At 41.3% G+C, this 20042-nt stretch overlaps 1 protein-coding gene across 1 annotated transcript in view; it reads left to right on the forward strand.

Moving 5' to 3' along the window:
• Positions 1-20042, forward strand: part of PAPSS1 (3'-phosphoadenosine 5'-phosphosulfate synthase 1) — a 108754-nt gene that overhangs the window by 57055 nt on the left and 31657 nt on the right. The window contains exons 8-10 of the mRNA XM_040237511.1: positions 1512-1717; positions 3137-3272; positions 12230-12498. Coding sequence (XP_040093445.1) covers positions 1512-1717; positions 3137-3272; positions 12230-12498 — 611 coding nt within the window. The remainder of the gene's footprint in view (positions 1-1511; positions 1718-3136; positions 3273-12229; positions 12499-20042) is intronic.

Genomic DNA, 20042 nt, shown 5'->3' on the forward strand with positions numbered 1-20042 from the left:
TTATTATGTTAAGTGAAATAAGTCAATTCACTCATATATGGAATTTAAAATATTATTATGTTAAGTGAAATAAGTCAATTCACTGATATATGGAATTTAAAATACAAAAGAACAAACAAAACAGAAATAGACTCATAGAGAACAAACTCGTGGTTGCTAGAAGGGGAGGGGTGGGAATCGGCTAAGGTGAAGGTGTAAACTTCCAGCTATAAAATAAATAAGTCACAGGCATATACATATTAGCGTAAATATAATACTGTAATAATTTCATATGGTAAAAAATGATTATTGGACTTGTGATCATTTCATAATTATTTAAATATTGAATGTAAATACTGTATTTAAATGTTGAATCACAGTGTTGTACATCTGAAGCGAACAGAATATTGTACGTCAGCTACAATACTTCCATTTAAAAAGAAGTCATAGAACCTTACAAAAGTGCCACCATGTTCTTCTGTGTTATGAAGAACTTATTTTGACCAGGGGAATAAATAGATACTGGAAAATGTAATTCCTAATCCTTGTTCTCAAGAAACTTTATCACAAGAACATAAGGATTGAATTTTACTTTTTGATTTTCTTCTTTGGAAATAATGGTGAAAGTTGCTGTGGACTGCCTCCTTAGTAATGATTCAGTCTTGGATGTGGTACAGATCTGTCTATTAGTTTTCCATTTTGAACTCTACCTTGTGGTGGTAATTTTAAAATAGTCAAGCAGCTATCACTGATTTTGTTGACATCTTTTGCCCCAAAAAGGCATGCCAAGATTTCCAAAAAAAATGGTTTCTCTTTGATACGTAAATATTATCCACATATGAATTTGAGAATGCATTTTATATTCCTAACCTGTACATGATGAGTGGGAAAAGAAGAAAACACTCTGAGCTCTTGAAAGGTTGGGAACCGAGAATATGCCTTCAGTCTCACCAGCAGCATATTTTGGTGTAAATGGAGACACTGATTATTTACTTCTTTCGTCACCCGTGATAGCTGACATTAGTTCCATTCTGATCAAAAACCAAAAAAAAACATTGTGAGTGTTTTTGTCTTCTTTTCTCAAGGATCTAGACCCAGGTCTAGCAAGTATCTTCAAGTAACCTGCCACTCAAAATGTAGTTATCAGCAAGGGTTCGTATTTGTCCTGAAAGGACCCTGAAGCACAATTCCTAGTCTTACTTGTACATTTTTGGTGATGTTAGGTATAACGAGCTGCTCTTCCTTGTTATATCTGTGATTCTTCCCCCTAAAGACAGTTTCATGAGTGGTTGGTTGTGAAGAGTATTGCTACAATTGATGTTCTTAATTTTTGCTGTTTTTTTTTTTTTTTTTAAACTCTGGATTTGTTGCTTGTTCTCTCCCTGATTTTCTGTGCCAGGTGCCAATAGAACATATCACTGGAGTAGTAAATCTTTTATTGTTTGAAGAGTATCTGCTGAAGTGTGAAAGGTAGATATGAGACCTGTTGAGTAACATAAGCTGTGTGCTTTATCTTCTTTCGTGCCCTGCAGGGGGTGTCATTAACCTGTCAGTACCTATAGTCCTGCCGGCTACTCAGGAAGACAAAGAGAGGCTGGATGGCTGCACGGCATTTGCGCTGATGTATGAGGGCCGCCGGGTGGCTATTCTTCGAAATCCAGAGTTTTTTGAGCACAGGAAGGAGGAGCGCTGTGCCAGGCAGTGGGGAACAACATGCAAGAATCACCCCTACATCAAGGTCCTGAGTAAACCTTGCTGTGTTTTGTCTTGATTTGCCAATAATGCTTGTGCTGAACTGTGAGGCATTACCTGTATATCAACTCTGCCATTGGAACCATGAATATTTTGCAGAATCAAGGCTGAAACTTACATTCGTGTGATGAGCATATAGGCTTGTCATTTTAGTGCAGACAGATGTTCAGCAAATATTGTTTAAACACCTCCTGTACACCAGGCCGTGAGCTAGGTGCCAGTGCTGGGAACACTGGGTGATATGCATGGCAGGTACAGTCCTTTTGTGCTTGGTGTGTGCTGTCTGGTGGTGGAGCAGATACTGATCTTGCATTTACAGGTAGGATGTGAGGACAGGATGCTGCGGGAGTCCCACAGCAGGGTGATTTTATCTAAGCTGGACTTTTAATTGAACATTGTGTTTCTGGTATGCAAACAGTGCAGTTTTAGTCTCCGCAAAGGGCCTCATGTTATTTTATGTATTGTATGTGAAATATTATCACTGAAGTCACATTTCTGTCCTTTGTTTTAAAGTAGACTTTGAACTGTAAAAGAAACTGAGGGAGTTCCCCGGCAGGCAGTCCGTGGTTTGGACTCGGTGCTTTCACTGCTGGGGCCAGGTTCCATCCCTGATAGGGAACAGAGATCCTACAAGCTTTACGGTGCAGCAAAAAAGAAAAGCCCTAAGTGAAATTCTAGTAGCTCTGTATATCTAGAAAATGTATATAGTGTCTATTTAAATCATGGAAATGTGCTAAATTTTATTTCATTATCTTCTGTAGGGCAAAAAAGAGCAATTAAATTTTAAAAATAGGCAGATGTGGGACTTTGCTGGCAGTCCAGCGTCTAAGATGCCACAGTTCCACTCCAGGGGGCTCAGGTTCGATCTGATCGTCGGTAGGGGAGCTGAGACATACTGACTCCTTTGTGCTTAAAGGCCATTCACTCTGCTCCCTGGACAGTGGGTCCCAGTGCCCTGTTTGTTTTCTCTGTGATGTTTATCACTAGCTGGTATTCCTCTGGTTTCTCCTGTCTTTTCTCATCATCATTACTTTAATTGCTCAAAAGTTTAGGATTGGAAAACACAAAGAGGGCAGAGTGACCCATTTTTTGTTAATCAGCATGCAGCAACAATTAAAAGAATGTTTTTGTTACTTAAAAAGTTATAATTATTCATTCAATTTTGTCTGCATTTCATATGCAAATATAATACCTGTATCACAAATCCTTTGTGAAATTATAAATGTATTCTAATTCTACAGCATTTCTCATTCCCAGTTCAGTTGATAAGCCAAACAGATTTACCATTAACCTTAAGATGAGCATAATTTATAGGTATATATAACTTGTGTGAGAGAAATGTTCTTACTTATTTCGATCTTGATTCCTGTTAAAAAAAAAATTATTTTCTTTCTCTTGCCATTAGATGGTTATGGAACAAGGAGATTGGCTGATTGGAGGAGATCTTCAAGTCTTGGACCGAATTTATTGGAATGATGGTCTTGATCAGTATCGTTTTACTCCTACTGAGCTAAAGCAGAAGTTTAAAGATATGAATGCAGGTGAGACATGGATCTGATTATCTCACATGGGACTGCTTGGAGTCTCTGCTTGATGGGGAAGTTCTTAAGGATTTTTTCCAATACTTACTAAAAAGTAAGACAGATTGAGGAGTAAAGAGAAGTGTAGTTAGCAATGGAATATATAAGGAAAGCTATTACAATCAGTCTGAATCCACCTGTGTAGTTCGCTCCCATTCTGTGTAAAACAGTAGAAATAATGACATTCTGCGTTAAGCAGTAGAACAGCAATAACACGTTCACTGTTCATTCGCCAAGTGTTTGTTGTTCATCTGTTGTATGTGCCGGAGTGCCAAGTGCTGAGTATTCATAAGTAAACAGGAGCTTATGGTGTGTTAGAAACAGTCAGAAAGTAACAGAAAAACTTATTGAAGAGTAGGTTAATAATGATTTCAGATTTCTGAATTAGCATGACGTGGAGCAGTGGAATTGGAGAGTCTGTAGAAACTCTTCTTTATAATACTGCCTTAGAAAGTATCCCAGGACAGGGATTTTTATATTAGACATCTGTGATTAGCAGGTCTTTTACACAAAGGTAGGTAAATAGTGTGTTTATACTGGTACATCCACAGATGCCACAGCGTTTGCTGTAGATTTTGGAAGGATTTTTTAACGTCTGAAGAATTTCGAGCCTCTTATAATCATACTACTTACGAATTCTCACTCCAGAAATGGTTAATCTCTAAACATGGATGCTGCTTTTTCAAATAACTTCTGTGTAGAAATTGAGGAGATAGCTCTATTGTATTGATATTTGATATGATGTGAAATGGATTAGGAACTGGTGATGTGTTCTGGGCACACCCCTTCAGAGCTCCACAGGCCTCAGCAGCCTGCCTCATTCATTCACATTTCCTGCTTAGACACCTCAGGGTATTTGATAGTGTAGGACCACATTTCTGCTTCTGAATTTTATTCCTCACCTCTGAATTTGAAGCACATATTTGGCCTAAGCCACTTGTGCAGGAATTTCTCTATGACACTCGCTTCTTGCTGATACAGCAGCTTGTTTTCTTCCATTTTGCTAATATGTTTTTGGCACAGTCACGGGACTATATCATGCCTGCTGTAAGTCAGGATGGTGCCTCCTCCTCTTTTGTCAGTACGTGACTTAAAGGTCCATGTGTAAGTCTGGTTTGGCCTTTGAAGTGTAAGGAAGAGGGGCTTCTGGGAGAGGTTTTCCTTTCTAAAGAGAATCAGGCTTAGGACAAAAAGTTATCTTTTTCCATCCTGCCTTTTCCTCTTGCTTTGGATGTGGTCATATACAGGTTCAGTGTTTGGAGCTCTGGCAGCCATTTTGTAACCATGAGAATCTTATACTGCTTGAGTTTCTGATCAACCCTCGAGTCCTCTGTATCCACATTTCTTACTCAAAGACCTAATGCATGTTTGAGTTATAGGAGACGCTTCTAGTTGAGTCTTATCTTGTTTGTGGCCAGAAGCATCTGATAATTTAACATGTATAGACTTCTTTTTTTCTGGTAAGCAGGAACATGTTTAACTGAGGACTTGCTGAGACCTGCTCATTTATTTTTTTTTCCAAAATAATTTATATCAGGAGCTCATGTTAATAAATAATTTTTTGGCACTGTTGAAGGGTCTTATCATGAAATTATCATTCATAATCAGAGACTTTATGTTACATCTGTTTTGCATTCTTCCTTGTGGGGCCAAACATTTTAAATCATTTAGAGAATTTGTTGCATAATGAGTGATTGCAACTTTTGTTTAAAGTAGCTGGGAGCCAGTTATTTGCCTTAAATCAAGCAAAAAAGTTGGTGGGGTGTTATTTTGTTTACTTTTCCATTTTAGACTAAAGCAAATAAACAACAGATTGAGGACCTTCCTTTATAGTTCTTACTCACTCTTTTCCGGAAGCCAGTAACAAGTCATCTACTTGTGTGTGCAAATCATAATTCAAGGGAGAGAAAAGAGGAAATTCTTTTTTTCCTTTTATTTAGGATTCCTTTTTAACCTCTTCCTCCTCCTTCCCTCATCAGAGTAGAAGAACTCTGATTACCCTGTGTGGGCTGTCCTGTGCACATTGATATGATCAGTTTTGGTGTTTCTAACCCATTCTGTAGCTGGAAGGATTGGAAAATCACTAATACCCATGTGATTGCAAGGTGTCATGGTTCCAGGTGGCAGGTTCTTTGAACCATTGATGATTGACCACTATCTTGGAAAGCATGAATTTCACTTAAGCCTATTAAGAGCCAAGTTAATGTTTGTTATACACAGTGGAGTCCTGCTGGGATACGAAGGGAAACATTGACATAATTCCTTTCAAGCTAGTGTGCTAGCACAGTGCTGAATAAATCTGAAAAAGCCTTGTATTGAACCAGACCGTATTTTAAATGAATTGGTAGAAACAGTAGAGGCAAAGTTGGGAATGATAGATACATGAGGAAGCTGAGGCGCAAGCAGATCGCCTGCCTCTGAAGGCACTGCCACAAGGCAGTGAGCAGGAGATGCTACGAGCTGAGGTTGGGTGATGGAGCCTCTATCAGCCAGGTCAGGGCACGCTCAGATGAGGCTGTGAGCGTTATCTGACAAAGTGAGTATTTAAAGACGGGTGGTCAAGGTTAAGGGAGCTGCCAAGGAATGACGAGGCATCTGGGGACTAGCAATTTGGGGGTAGTATTGCCATTCCTGACATTGTTTCTTAAGTGGGATAAGAGAAGGCTGGCGCTGTGGGGAGGGGCAGCGGGCAGGAGATAGTTGTCGGGGTGTGGGCACGGCTGTGGTCACCATGCTGGGGGCAGATATGTTCTCCTCCATCCTCTGCTTGACTGTTGGGGTCTGCCTTGGGGAGGCAGGAGTACAGCCCTCCCCTTGCCCCTGGACACACACGTGCACACACACATGTACATGCACACACACACACAGGAGGAGACAGGGCCTAGAGGGGAAGGTGAACGCAGAGCAGACAGTACAGGGTCTATTTGGCAAAAAGCTTTATATTCAGAGTTACTTTTCACGTTAATTTGAAAGCTCTTTTAAGAAAGAAAACTTGCTGCCATGTTTCGGGTATGAGAGTCCCTGTTTGTGAAAAATTCTAGTCTATTCATATTTACTCAAGTGGCCTATCTCTGTCTTGTGGATTTTTTTTTTTATTCCCTCATGAGCAGTTCAAGTCAAAGAGAGACTGGTGATTTATGACAGGCCTGAGGGAGGAGGGGGATCAAACTCGTTTTTTGTTTGTTTGTTTCCAACTCTCTCAAAAAATCCCCCACAGAAATAAACATAGAGCGCCCTCACCTTTCCCCTCTCCCCTGCCAGCCTTCTCACTATTCTCAGGACTCTTGTTCAGCTACTACATTGACTTGAGGGAAATCAGAAATGCCTGTACTTATGGTTTTGGGGTAAAATGGCAGAGAGTAGAGCTTGCCTAGGACTGGAAGAGAAGACTTATTAATTAGTGCTGTATGTAGGACAGTTTTCAGAGAAGTTGAAGGAAGCAGGAAGATGTTGTAATTCTGGGTTTAGTGGTTGGGATGCAGTCCAGGACTCTGCCTGTGGGCTGGGCAGCGAAGCGCAGTTCTGAGAAATGTAGGGGAAAGAGTTTGGAGCCCTCCTTTGCTGACCAGGCCATTAGTGGCTCACAGCAGCCCTGCTGGGAACCTGCTGCCGTCCCTGGGCCCTTCGCTGAGGAACTGCAGCGCAGGGGCCCGGCCCAGGTGTTTTCAGTATGCCGCATTGTGTTCCAGGGTCGTGATGCTCGGTCAGGCAGCCTATGTCCTGCCTGTATCCAGGGCGTCGGGGTCCGCCCTCCTTCCACCACCAGGAAACACTCCTGGTGCCATTCCTTCCCCATCACATGTCAGTGCATCCTCAGAAGAACCTTCCCCACTGTCTTCTTCCCCTTCCACCTGCTGCAGGGAAGGGATCAGACTGTACTTAACATGATGTATTGGCTCCTGGATGGTATTGAATGCAGAGGAGAAGGAGAGAAGCTGTACTGTGGGGTTCTTCCTTACTTAGGCATGAAATATAGATGTCTGGGGAGCTGGGCCTGCTTTTGGCTTGAGATATGCGGGTAATAGTGAAGGTGGAGAAATTGAGGGGGTGGGAGTGGTAATGAGCAATATCTATTGAAATGTTTTTAGTAGTAAGTCTCTGTAACTGATGAGTTGGAAGGTCAGGACTTAGAGATGCAGCTAACAGAAGCCATCTGTATGCACATGGTAATTGAATCCAGGCAGAGGGGTAAGTTTCCTGAATGAGTCTGTAAAGAAAGAATGTCATAGGACCCAGCAGTGAACCTTATGGTTCTGAGAGGACTACAAGATGTCAGAAACAGGTGATTAGACTAAAATGGGCCAAGCAGAGTATAAAATGTCATACACATTTGATCGCATCTGTGTAAAAATGTATGCATAAGGAGAAAACCTAGGAGACTCTGCAAAAAACCAAAACCAATTATATTAATATCATGCATTTGGGTTGGTTTTTTCTCTCCAAATTCTCTTAAGTATTTCATTTGTATGTATGTGTTAGTCATTTGTGTCTGACTGTTTGCGACCCCTTGGACTGTAGCCTGCCAGGCTCCTCTGTTCATGAAATTCTCCAGGCAAGAATACTGGAGTGGCTACCCATTCCCTTTTCCAGGGGATCTTTCTGACCCAGGGATTGAACCTGGGTCTCCCTTGTTGCGAGAGTAGCACCTGTCTTCACTGTTGCCACGTGGTTATGGTGTATGTGTGTTGGTTGTGATCAGTCACAGGAGCCTGCCTGTATGCTGGGGGAGAAACACATTGAGTGAGCAGAGACAATGGAAGCCTGGAGGATGGTTTATTTTATATGGAAAATGTGGGGCACATGTTTCTCTGCAGCAGCCTTCTGGTTTTGCTGTCTCTCCACTCCACCCCCCGACTCTCACCCACATCAACCCTGCACAGTCTACTAGGCCAGTTCTCTCTGAAATATGGCTGATAAATGCACAACCTCTGTTTGGAATGCAGTATCCTTCCTAACCTGTGTTTCAGAATTCTACATGATACCACGTGCTAGGCTTCATATCCATCTTTGACAAAATGGATAATTCTGTGTCCTCAGACACATCTGCCTTCCTGCTTCCACACTTTTGATCTTGCGAGGTGGCTTGGCTGCAGTGTTTTCACTTCCATCACCCAAATTTCATTTGTCTTTGAGAGGTCAGTAAATTACAGCATGCAGGCCAGATCTGGCTGCTGCTGGTTCTTGTAAATAAAGTTTTATTTGGAAATATGCACACTCACTCGTTTATGCATCGTCTTTGACTGTTGTTGCACTACTCGTGCAGAGTTGAGTAGTTGCTGCAGAAACCCCATAGCCTGAAAAGCGTAAAATATTCACTCCAGCTCTTGAAGGAAGAAGTTTGCTTTTGTGCACAGCATCAGCAGCTTCACAGTGTACTTTCTATAAGCCAAAATAATAGAATTCCTGGTCCTTTCCCAGAAATGAAGGCAGAGGCCTAGAAAGAGATGGAAATCATAATATTCTTGCCTAGAGAATACCTGGTACGGAGGAGCCTGGCAGGCTACAGTCCATGCAGTCACAGAGAATTGGACATGATCAGCAATTAACACATGCACACACACATTCCAGGAATGAGAACAGAAGGCTAGAAAGAAATGGAAATCACAAATGTTAATATTAAGCTTCAGTCATTTTGTAGGTAATGTCCCATTTTCAAACACAGTTGAAACTCTGATCTTCGGTAAAGCATTCAGTCTTAAACTAAGCCATAAGGAGTTATAAGTGAAAAGGTAAATATTTTATACCAGTTATGGTGTGACAATGGGGAATTCACTGTCCTTTAGCAAATGGGGATGAGAATGTGAAAAATTATTGAGAGCTGCTGTAAGTATCAGTGGGCCAAGGTCCATAGTAGCCCATTATTCTTTTTCCATCCTTGATGGAAAATTGATGGAGGAACATTTAATAGTGATGCATGTTGGGTTATGTTAGTTGGGACAATACCTTGGGAATGTAAGCTTCCAGTGGATCAGTTACTCCTGTTACACTGTTCATCCATGTAAGTTCTCTAGTGGAGAAACCAGATGGTAGGGATGAAAATGCAGTCTGCAGCTACAGACAGTTAAAACCATTTGGGTAATTCATTGATAAATAGTTATAACGGATTGAAAAGACTGGAAGTTTAGGAAAAGCCTGGTAATACTGCGGAGAAAAAAATGGGCAGACCAAATGATTACTGCATTTCTGAATGGACCTGATAATAAGGAAATAATTCTACCTGGAAGAAATTTTGTCAGTAAAATCCTTTATACGCTGCTAATGTAAACTTTTTAAGAAGTCATTCATCTTACCTTTATCTGTTAAATGTCCATGTGGAGCTAGATTAATTCTTTTTGGAAAGGAAGCCTAGGTAGGTGAATTATTAGAACCTGTGAAATATGTGTATTTGAGACAGAATTTATTTTTTATGTTTCCTTTTGCACATCCTGTCATATAAATAATCTTGCAAAATGGCGATCTTACAGAATGAGATTTGCCCTGACTGAAGTCTAGGAATGTAGTCATCACACACCTGAGATGTATTACCCAGGGGTCCTGCGCACAGTTAGGCACCTGTTCCTCATCAAGGACAGCCCAGGCTGCATGTGCCAGCACAGAGCTAATGTACCCTCGTCTTTAAACACTCACTGGGGTGTTCATCTGGAGAAGACCTGGAGCCGCCAGTAGAACAGTGGGTTCAATTTCCCTGCCAGGAACTTTTAGATAGGGTGCTTTTCTGTTTTTTTTTTTTTTTTTTAAGAATGAATTGTCTTAAGGAACTTAGATTAATTAAGTGACTGCAGTGTGCATCTCACCGTGCTGGGTACTTTATATTCTCTTCATAACAGTAACTTTAGTATCACCCCACTAGGAAGATGTCAGAAGTGAAATGAAGACCTTAAAGACCACAGCCTATGCTTAAAAACTGGTAGACTTGTGATTTGAAACTGTAAATGTCCTGTTCCAAAACAATGCTTCTTCTGTGTGTATCTTCACTTGTAAAAATTTTTAGAGAAAATTTCAAATATATGCTACTTATATTTGTAAGTAGATGTATTAGGCTTCCTTGGTAGCTCAGACGGTAAGAATCTGAAGTAACACTTTAAAGTAACACTTTACTTTTGTAATCGTATGAATGAGGCCCCATATACCTCCAACCCAAATTCAGTTGTACCAACTCTTGACTAATCTTGTTTCACTTATGCTGCTGCTTACCCCACTGCATTCCTGCATGTTATTCTGAAGCACATCTCAGACCTCACGTCATTTCTGTCTAAATATTTCAGAAAGTAGTTCTTAAAAGTTAGGACTTTAAAAACAGAGCCATGATGTCACTGTTGCACCTAAATAATAATAGTTTATTAATACTATCAAATAGGCTTCCCCGATGGCTCAGCAGTAAAGAATCTGCCTGCAGTGCAGGAGGTGCTGGATACTCGGGTTCGACCACTGGGGCAGTTAGGTCTCCTGGATGATCTGGGCATGGCAGCCCGCTCCAGTATTCTTGCCTGGAAAATCCCATGGACAGAGGAGCCTGGTGGGCTACAGCCCATGGGGTCACACAGAGTCAGACACGACTGAGTGACTGAGAACACACACAGTACTATCAAATATCTAGTCAGTGCTTGTATTTCTGATAATTTCATAGTAGTTACGTTTCTTGTTTTTATAGTTTGAATTAGGATCTAAGTAAAATTCACACATTGTAATCAGTTCATATGTTTCCCATCATAATTTTTTACTTTGTTTTTTAATTTTTTGTTTTGAAATAATTTTTCAAATCTAGAGAAAAATTATAATAGTACCAAGAGCTCCTATATATTTTACCCAGATCCCGTAATTGACATTATGTTTATTTGCCTTTTCATTCTCACTTTCTTTGAAAGTTGCAGACACAGTGTCTCATTACGCCTTAGTTTTTTCCACACGTATTTACTGAAAATAAGGACAGTCTCCTGCCTAACCTCAGGGTGCTCATCAAACACAGAAAAATACACTGGTATGAGACAGTCCAACCTGGGTCCTGCACTCACATCACGCCATTGTTCCAGTTGGTTCTTTATCACAGAACCAACAATGACAACTGAAGTCTTCTCTTTGCCCCCTTTCACTGTGCTTCCGGAAGTCAGTTGTGCCTTTAGTCTGCCTCATCAGAGCAGTCACTTGGTCTTTGTGGTGTCTTTCACAGATGTGGCATTTCTGAAGAGTACCTGTTATTTACTTTCTTGACTGTCTCTCAGTTTTGGTTCATCTGCTGTTTCCTCATGATTAGGTTCTAGTTACACATTTTGTCAGGAATCCCATAGGGCGCAAGGCTGAATCATTGGCACATCATATTTTGTGGCTCACAATTTTGATTTGTCCTCTTACAGATGAGCTTCACTTTTTTAGAAGTTAACTTTTAGCGTTAAAGGTCATGTTTACCAAGTTTTTCACAAAACAACTGGATAGCATTGCAGTCAGTTAGAGTAATCAGTATAAATGAACTTATTTAGATAGTAAGTAAAATTTCTAACCCCTCCATTTCTCTGTCTTTCTTTAATAAAGGACTGTCTTAGATCTGATGACAGGGTTAACCTGATGGGTTATTAAGGCATAGACTGAGAATTTATATGCTTTGCAGGCCATTGACCTGAGATGTGTTCGGGCCAGACAGTCTGATTTTCATCCTCAGGTTGCCCTTGAATGCAGAAAATAATTGTTATAAGTCCGTCACTATTACGTGACACATCCTCAGGCTTGTAAGATGTGTAAAGTAATAGTTACTGTATCAGGCTGCCTTGAAGTAAGTGGTCAGCGCAGTATATGCTTTTCCCCCAGTTTCTGATTCTGAGCATACATTTGCTTAATCCTGAGCATCAAGCTTCAAGAAGAATTGCTTATCTTTTGGAAGGTAGCATGAGACATGTGCTGTTCTTAACTCTGAAATTCTCTTTCAGATGCTGTCTTTGCCTTTCAACTGCGCAACCCAGTACACAATGGCCACGCTCTGTTAATGCAGGACACCCACAGGCAGCTTCTGGAGAGGGGCTACCGGCGCCCTGTCCTTCTCCTTCACCCGCTTGGGGGCTGGACAAAGGATGATGACGTCCCTCTGATGTGGCGGATGAAGCAGCATGCTGCAGTGCTGGAGGAAGGGGTCCTGAATCCTGAGACCACAGTGGTGGCCATCTTCCCGTCTCCCATGATGTATGCTGGACCAACTGAGGTAGATAGCTTTTAAGATTTGCTCTGCAGCAGTGTTGAAACCACTGTGACTCCCACAGCAGGTAGCCACAACAAAATCATCTTTGGATACTTCCTCCGATCATAGATCTGTTTTGAACATGAGGCTGGAGTACTCACCTGCTCTTTTGAGGCTGCGCTCTAGAGGTGGCCCTCAGGAGGCAGGCTTGTTAGGAATTGGGAAGGCAGGGACGGGTGCTCTTGCTCTTATTATGGTTTGTGGTCCCAGCTGTGAAGGAGGGAAAGTTCCTTGCAGACAGAGGGCTGGGCAACCTTGAGCATGTATGACACAGGCTCTCGTCTGGCCCTTGGTACACAGATCTGACAGCATGCATCTTATCCCTTTAACAAAGTTCTAAGTCACTCTTCCCAGGGGACAGAATCGGCCTGATTTTTGCTTCTGGTATTTGAGTGGGAAGAAAAGGATGGTATCTTTAAAGAAAACATTCTTCATCTGTTCTCTATTGAAGGACTAATAGAGTCAGGAAATAAAATTGCTTCTTGATTTTGGGTGGAGTAGAGTTCTAGAGTTGTACTTAGCAGACAAAAGGAAAGTTTTGAGATCTTTTTATAACCGTATATAATGAAGAAGACTTAGGTTTTTGCTTCAAGGTGGAGTTGGCTTTCAAAAAATATTTGTTTGAATAAATGGATAAATCAAGGAAGGTCCTGAAAAACAGTGTGTAAAAAATTCCTAGCCAGCTTCCTATTGAAAGTTTAAGATAGAGAATGGAATGTACATTATTATTGCATTCTTTTTCATTCCCACCTTGAAGAGAGATGAATTTACTTATTAGATATATTTGGGAGGCAAACCGTTTGAGAAGCATAAAAACAATTTAGTTGTAAATACTCTGTGATAGCTTCCTTAAAAAAATTTTTTTTTAAGGAACTAAAACATGTTTGGCTGTTCCTTTGGATCAAGCCTAAAAATTTTTATTGGAGCTCAGTTGTGGGGTTGTATGCTCTTTATCTAAGAAATACTGACAGAAAATTACAGTAACAGCAAGCTAAAAGTTTACAAGGTATTTGATTCTTCTCTTGGATCAGCCTGAATAATATATTAGAAGACATGGGGTAGAATTCCTCATAATCTTCCCTCTTTGTTGGTATAAAATATTCATAAGAATTGGGTGCTAAAAGCCATTTTAGTTTCCCAGAGATTACCGTGTCTTTTTTTCTCTATTTGTTAATATTTATTTATGATTTTTGCATCTGTATTTTTTAAGATATTATTTACTTTTAGAGTTTATTTTCAATTGGAGGATAATTGCCTTACAATACTGTGTTGGTTTCTGCCATCCATCAACATGTATCAGTCATAGGTACATGCACCTCCCCTCTCTCCTGACTTACTTTGGAAATAGAGTAACAGTTTTGTTCCAGTAGTTTCCCAACTTCTTTTTTGGGGCTGTCTTCATCACCATCATTTTAAGGGAATCATTTGGAATGAAGTTCTCCAGAATTACCAGGTGAGCGGTTTGCAATGTAGGATTGATACAGATGAATTTAGGGGTCAGAGCTGAGTTTATCAATAACTTCATTAAGAGCCAGTGAGGAAAATGAAAGAATTTATCTTGGCCTATTGAGGACATATTTTGTCCCATTTGTGATTCTGATTGCTGTCTAAAAGAGAAGGTATGACATTTTATTACCTAAATAAACTAAAAACTGCTTTTGAGAAGGTGGCAACGAGAGGATAGACAAATAATAAAAACAGAAGAGAGAGCACCACACAGGGTCAAACATACTGTTTGTCTGCATTCAAAAGGTGTTTACGTCCTGTCATTTCAGAGCCAGGTGTGTCTCTTGAGAATTCAGAGATCAAGGTACCCTTGGGGTGCCTGTATTTTGGCTTTCCTCAGAGTCTTCCTTCTTGCAAGACAAAGCTGACGAGGTTAGCTGGCTGCAGCAAGCCCTCCCGCAGCCTCAGATTTGACTCCTGTTGCTGCACCCAAGAGCGTGGTCTGGTTAAAACAGCATAGGCTCTTGGACCATTCTTGGCCTGGTCTGCCACCTAATCTTAGGTTCGACTTCTCTGAGCTATGTTTTAAGTGCACAGAAGAGGGTAATTTAAGGCATGCATATAAGGAGGTAGGACTAAATATTCTTTCAGGTTTTGTCTCATTCTCCTCATTTTCTTACTTGTCTTATTTGCTTGTAACTTCATATTGAACTATAATATACATAGGAGAAAGTGCTCATTTCCCAGGTATACAATTAAATGAATTTTTCCCGTTTGAACAGTCGTGTGACCAGCACCCAGAGAGGTGAAAAGACTGTTACCAGCACCCTTGACAATGTGCATCCTGCCCTCTCCTCTCTGCCCCCCAGTGCCCCCCGTGCCATCCTCCCCACAGTAGTCATCACCGTCCTCACTTCTCACAGTGTAGATCCCATGAGCTCATTGGAAATTCTGGGAAGCGGACTCTGAGAGATGAGCCTTCAGGAGGATTGCTCTTGGAAGCAGCATAGAAGAAAGAGAAAGGCAGGGAGCAGAGTTGGGCTAGAGGAGAAGCTGAGCTGCATTTTGGTCTTAGTGGAAGCCTGAGTTGATCCTGGGTGGGCTTCTGGAAAGGCCCTTTAAAGATGCTTTCAGTTGCACAAAAAACTAGTCACTTAAACCTCTGTGTTGACCAGTGGTTGGCTGTCCAGGGAGCGGTCCCCTGCCTTTGACTGCTGCTGCTTCTTTCTGCAGGGGCAGTTTCTAAAGAGGGCTGACAGTCTGCTGGGTGTGTGCTGGCAGCCCTCCTCAAAGTGGGGAAGCAATCCTTCTTCCCTTGGGGGACCTGGGCATTGCATCACGGCACCTAGTCCAGCCTTTCCTCGTGCTTTTATAACTGAAATCACACCATGCATACTCTGGCATTTGGCTTCTTTTCCTTTGCATATGTTGGAGAGACTTACCTTTCTGTTCTGTGTAGCTAGTTGTGGTTGGTCACTCTCGGTACCGTGGAGTATCGTATCGTGTGACTGCACCCAGTACTGTGGATGGACGTCTCAGTTTCCAGTTGTTTGCTATTAAGAATAGTACTGGCGTGAAGATTTCAGTGCATGACTTTTCATGGGCATTTCTGTTGGTTTAATACCTAGAATTCTAGATATTCTAGGGGTGAGCCTTTGTTCAGCTTTTCTAGATGTTGCCAACCAATTTTCTAATGTGGTTGTACCATTTTACTGATACATTCTCATCAGCAGTGTATTTCTTCAGCTAAACTTGGTTACTTTTTTCATTTGAGCCATTTTGGTCCTCTGGCTCTATGTAACCAAGTGTCCTGTATATACTTTTCTGTTTCTTCAGTTCAGTTGCTCAGTTGTGTACGACTCTCTGCGACCCCATGAATTGCAGCATGTCAGGCCTCCCTGTCTATCACCAACTCCCAGAGTTCACCCAAACTCATGTCCATCGAGTCGGTGATGCCATCCAGCCATCTCATCCTCTGTCGTCCCCTTCTCCTCCTGCCCCCAATCCCTCCTAGCATCAGAGTCTTCTCCAGTGAGTCAAGTGTTTGCATTGAGGTGGCCAAAGTATTGGAGTTTCAGCTTCAGCATCAGTCCTTCCAATGAACACCCAGGGCTGATCTCCTTTAGGATGGACTGGTTGGATCTCCTTGCAGTCCAAGGGGCTCTCAAGAGTCTTCAGTACCACAGTTCAAAAGCATCAATTCTTCGGCACTCAGCTTTCTTCACAGTCCAACTCTCACATCCATACATGACCACTGGAAAAACCATAGCCTTGATTAGACAGACCTTTGTTGGCAAAGTAATGTCTCTGCTTTTGAATATGCTGTCTAGGTTGGTCAATAACTTTTCTTCCAAGGAATAAGCGTCTTTTAATTTCATGGCTGCAGTCACCATCTGCAGTGATTTTGGAGCCCAAAAAATAAAGTCAGCCACTGTTTCCCCATCTTTTTCCCATGAAGTGATGGGACCAGATGCCATGATTTAGTTTTCTGAATGTTGAGCTTTAAGTCAACTTTTTCACTCTCTTTCACTTTCATCAAGAGGCTTTTTGGTTCCTCTTCACTTTCTGCCATAAGGGTGGTGTCATCTGTGTATCTGAGGTTATTGATATTTCTCCCGGCATTTTTGATTCCAACTTGTGCTTCTTCCAGCCCAGCGTTTCTCATGATGTACTCTGCATAGAAGTTAAATAAGCAGGATGACAATATACAGCCTTGACGTACTCCTTTTCCTATTTGGAACCAGTCTGTGTTAACCAACCTCTAAAATGTTTTCATCAAACCAGTTTCACTGAAGAGGAAATGGAGAAGTAAATGAGTTGTATGTATATACCATGATTGAGAATATGAGTAGCCTGTTTTTATTGAGTGCTTCCGGCAGACACAAGTTCCACGTGCTTTACGTGTATCAGCTAACTTCATCCTTAGAATGACACTGAGAGAGCGGTAGGTGATTATTATTCTCAGTTCAGAGATGAGGAAACTGAAGTAGAGGGGTTACCATACCTGTTCAAGATCACAGTAGTGTCGAGATAGTCTGGTTCCAGAGCCATGGGCTCTAACTGCCACAGAATGTTTTTCTTTTATGTTACCATATAAAATTAAAATATGTCGCCACAGATTTTTGGAAAACAGACTGGAAATAAATTCTTAAAATATCCTGTAGGAGTTCCAAAACAGTGAATTAGGATGGTCTTGGCTGACATTTATTAGAGGTAGACTCTTTAGTATAGGGCCTTTCAAATTTATTTTTCATTTGTCACAAACCAGAGTTGTGTGTTGTGATTATCTTTGTTTAATCTGTGTGTGCGTGCTCAGTCGCTTCACTTGTGTCCGACTCTTTGACCCATGGACTGAAACCTACCAGGCTCCTCTGTCCATGGCATTCTCCAGGCAAGAATACTGGAGTGGGTTACCATGCCCTCCTCCAGGGGATCTTCCTGACTCAGGGCTCAAACCCACCTCTCTCGTCTCCTGCATTGACGTGGGCTCTTTACCACTAGTGCTACTTGCGAAGCCCTTGTTTAATCTGTATTCTTAACTTTTTTTTTTTTGGACACACTGCATAACATGCTGAATCTTAGTTCCCAACCGGCAATCAAACCTGTGCCCCTTGCATTGGAAGTGTGGAGTCCTAACCACTGGGCTGCCAAGAAATTCCCTTACTGTATTCTTCTGATACCTGCCTCGTTGTTGTTCAGTCGCTAAGTCATGTCCAGCTCTTTGCAGTTCCAGGCATTGCGGCAGTCCAGGCTTCCCTGTCCTTCACTGTCTCCTGGAGTTGGATCAAACTCATGTCCATTGAGTCTGTAATGCCATCCACCCATCTCATCCCGCCTCATGGTAGTAGTCACATCTGCATATTTTTTTAAACTGTTGTTGTGAGAAGTAAATAGAATAAATATAAATCAGTAACACATTGCCTAGCTTGTGACAATACATGGTAATTAATATCAACTGTCTTAAAAAACAGTAACAAACTGTGTTGCTGCAAGTTCTTAACATCCCTGGGATTCTCTCCCTGTCTCAGGGGAGCGATGTACATCTCAAGGCTGCTCATCCATCTGTGTGAAGTTGTAGAGTTTTGATTATGGCAGAGAGCCTGGGTGACCAGCTTCCTAACAGACTCCACATCAGAGCACAGATCCTCTGATTTGGAATATCCTTTGGTGTTTGGTGTTTATCATATAAAGCTCAAATAAAGAATATGAAGACAAATGAAAATAACTATTTCTTGAATGCCTGTATATATGGCTATCATATACTGATATTCTTTGTGCGTGTTATGTAACCTCATCCCCACAACAGCTCAGTGAGATAGCTGTTATTTCCATTTTACAGCTGAGGTTACTGAAGCTCAGAGGGACGGAGTAATGTAACTATGGTCTATACAGGAAAACTGAAGCTGGACAGTAATTAAAGCAGTAAGAACAGACTTTTATTCAGGAACTGTTGCAACATGGAGAAAAGAGATCTAAACGGAGGCCTGGGCTCAGCTGAATACATCACGGTCAAGTGGGGATTTATAGCCAAGGAGCAGACTGGTGGTCAGTGGCTGGAAAATTACTAGGAGGAAATATTAGAAACAATGGGCATGGGATGATTCTGGTTAAATGGACCTAGCAGGATCCTTGCTGAAGGCAGGACAGCCTGTTCACATATCACTTGGAGGTGGTATGGATGAAGAATTTGATCATGTACTGAGGATGGAGGGGATGTAGACTGACTTATCAAGATGTTTGCCACAGTTGGTAGTATAAGCCCTACAAGGCGGATTCTGAAGGTCAGGGCATAGCTTGGAGGAACCTGATCAAAGTTAGGTCAAGGAGGGAATCTTGGTCATATCTTACAACCAGCAAGATGCACAACTGAGCCTGAAACTCGAGCTTTCCTGACTCCAAAGCCTGTGTCTTTTCATCAGCCTCCTTGCTGCCTGGAAGCCTGTCAGGGGCCGTAGCAGTCGGCAGGAGGGCAAAGAGCTCTGCCTACACAGAGCTCCCAGGTTTCCTAGAAGGGAATAAAGGCATATCAGAGCAGTTTCTGCCTGTAAATCTCTGGAGTGTCAGTTACATGCTAAGAGCTGTGGCTCTTGTCAGAAAGCACCGCATCTGGTACCCAAGCAAAGGCAATTTTTAACTTCTGAACTTTTACAGAACAAACTTAAGAAATTCTGACAAACACCTTCAGATTTTAAACTATTAAATATTTTAATGTTTATGACCTGGCAGGATTTAAACTGTTATATTGAGTTTTGGAAACTATCCATTTCTTTTTCTCAAGTGCCTCACTTGTGTGCTTGACTTATTTGGCTTATTCACAGCCTCAAATGAAGAATTTTTTATAGTTAAAAACATACACAGCACTCATTTTTGTAGCTTTCCAGTGACATCAGGACAAAGTCTGCCAGTATGCTTATTTGCCAACTAATAATAATAAAATAAAAACAATGACTCTTCCTTTAATCATTTTCTTAGGTCATTTAGAAGGCATTGGTACCAGATTTGTTTCTCCAGCACAAATGCTTCTCAGAATGATGAGCAGCTGTTAGCCTATTTGGTTATCAACAGGATGTCCCTGATTTTCCAGTCTGTAAAAGATTTGATGGCTTGATTCCTAAATTCCATTTTAGGAGTTGGGTAGGTGGGGGCAGGGCAGCATGTGGTGGGAGAGCTACTTCTCTAATGTTAAAAAATTGTCCAATCTCACTAAGTGCTGTAATCCATTTATATAAAGGACAAATAATGCTTTTTAAGATGTGTTACATGAATGTGCTGAAAGTAAGATATATATATCTTGGAATGTAGATATGTGTAGTAAGTTTTCTCTTGGTCTTTAAGGCATCTGAATGAAAATTACCAGTTGAATTCTGGAGAAAATGTATCATAAGCTGCCATGAAAGTTATCGGTGCAGTTAGTAAATGACTCCTTAGTAGCAACTGATTGTATTTAATTGAGCAAATGCCCTTAATCAGGGAGAGTAGGAAGATACTGCCACGTGATGCAGTATGTTTGTTTAATTAGTCCATGCTTTACACCCCTGTCTGGAGCAGTAAATAGGATGTCT

Source organism: Oryx dammah, unplaced genomic scaffold (assembly GCF_014754425.2).
Source record: "Oryx dammah isolate SB20612 unplaced genomic scaffold, SCBI_Odam_1.1 HiC_scaffold_3, whole genome shotgun sequence".
NCBI classification, from domain to species: Eukaryota; Metazoa; Chordata; class Mammalia; order Artiodactyla; family Bovidae; genus Oryx; species Oryx dammah.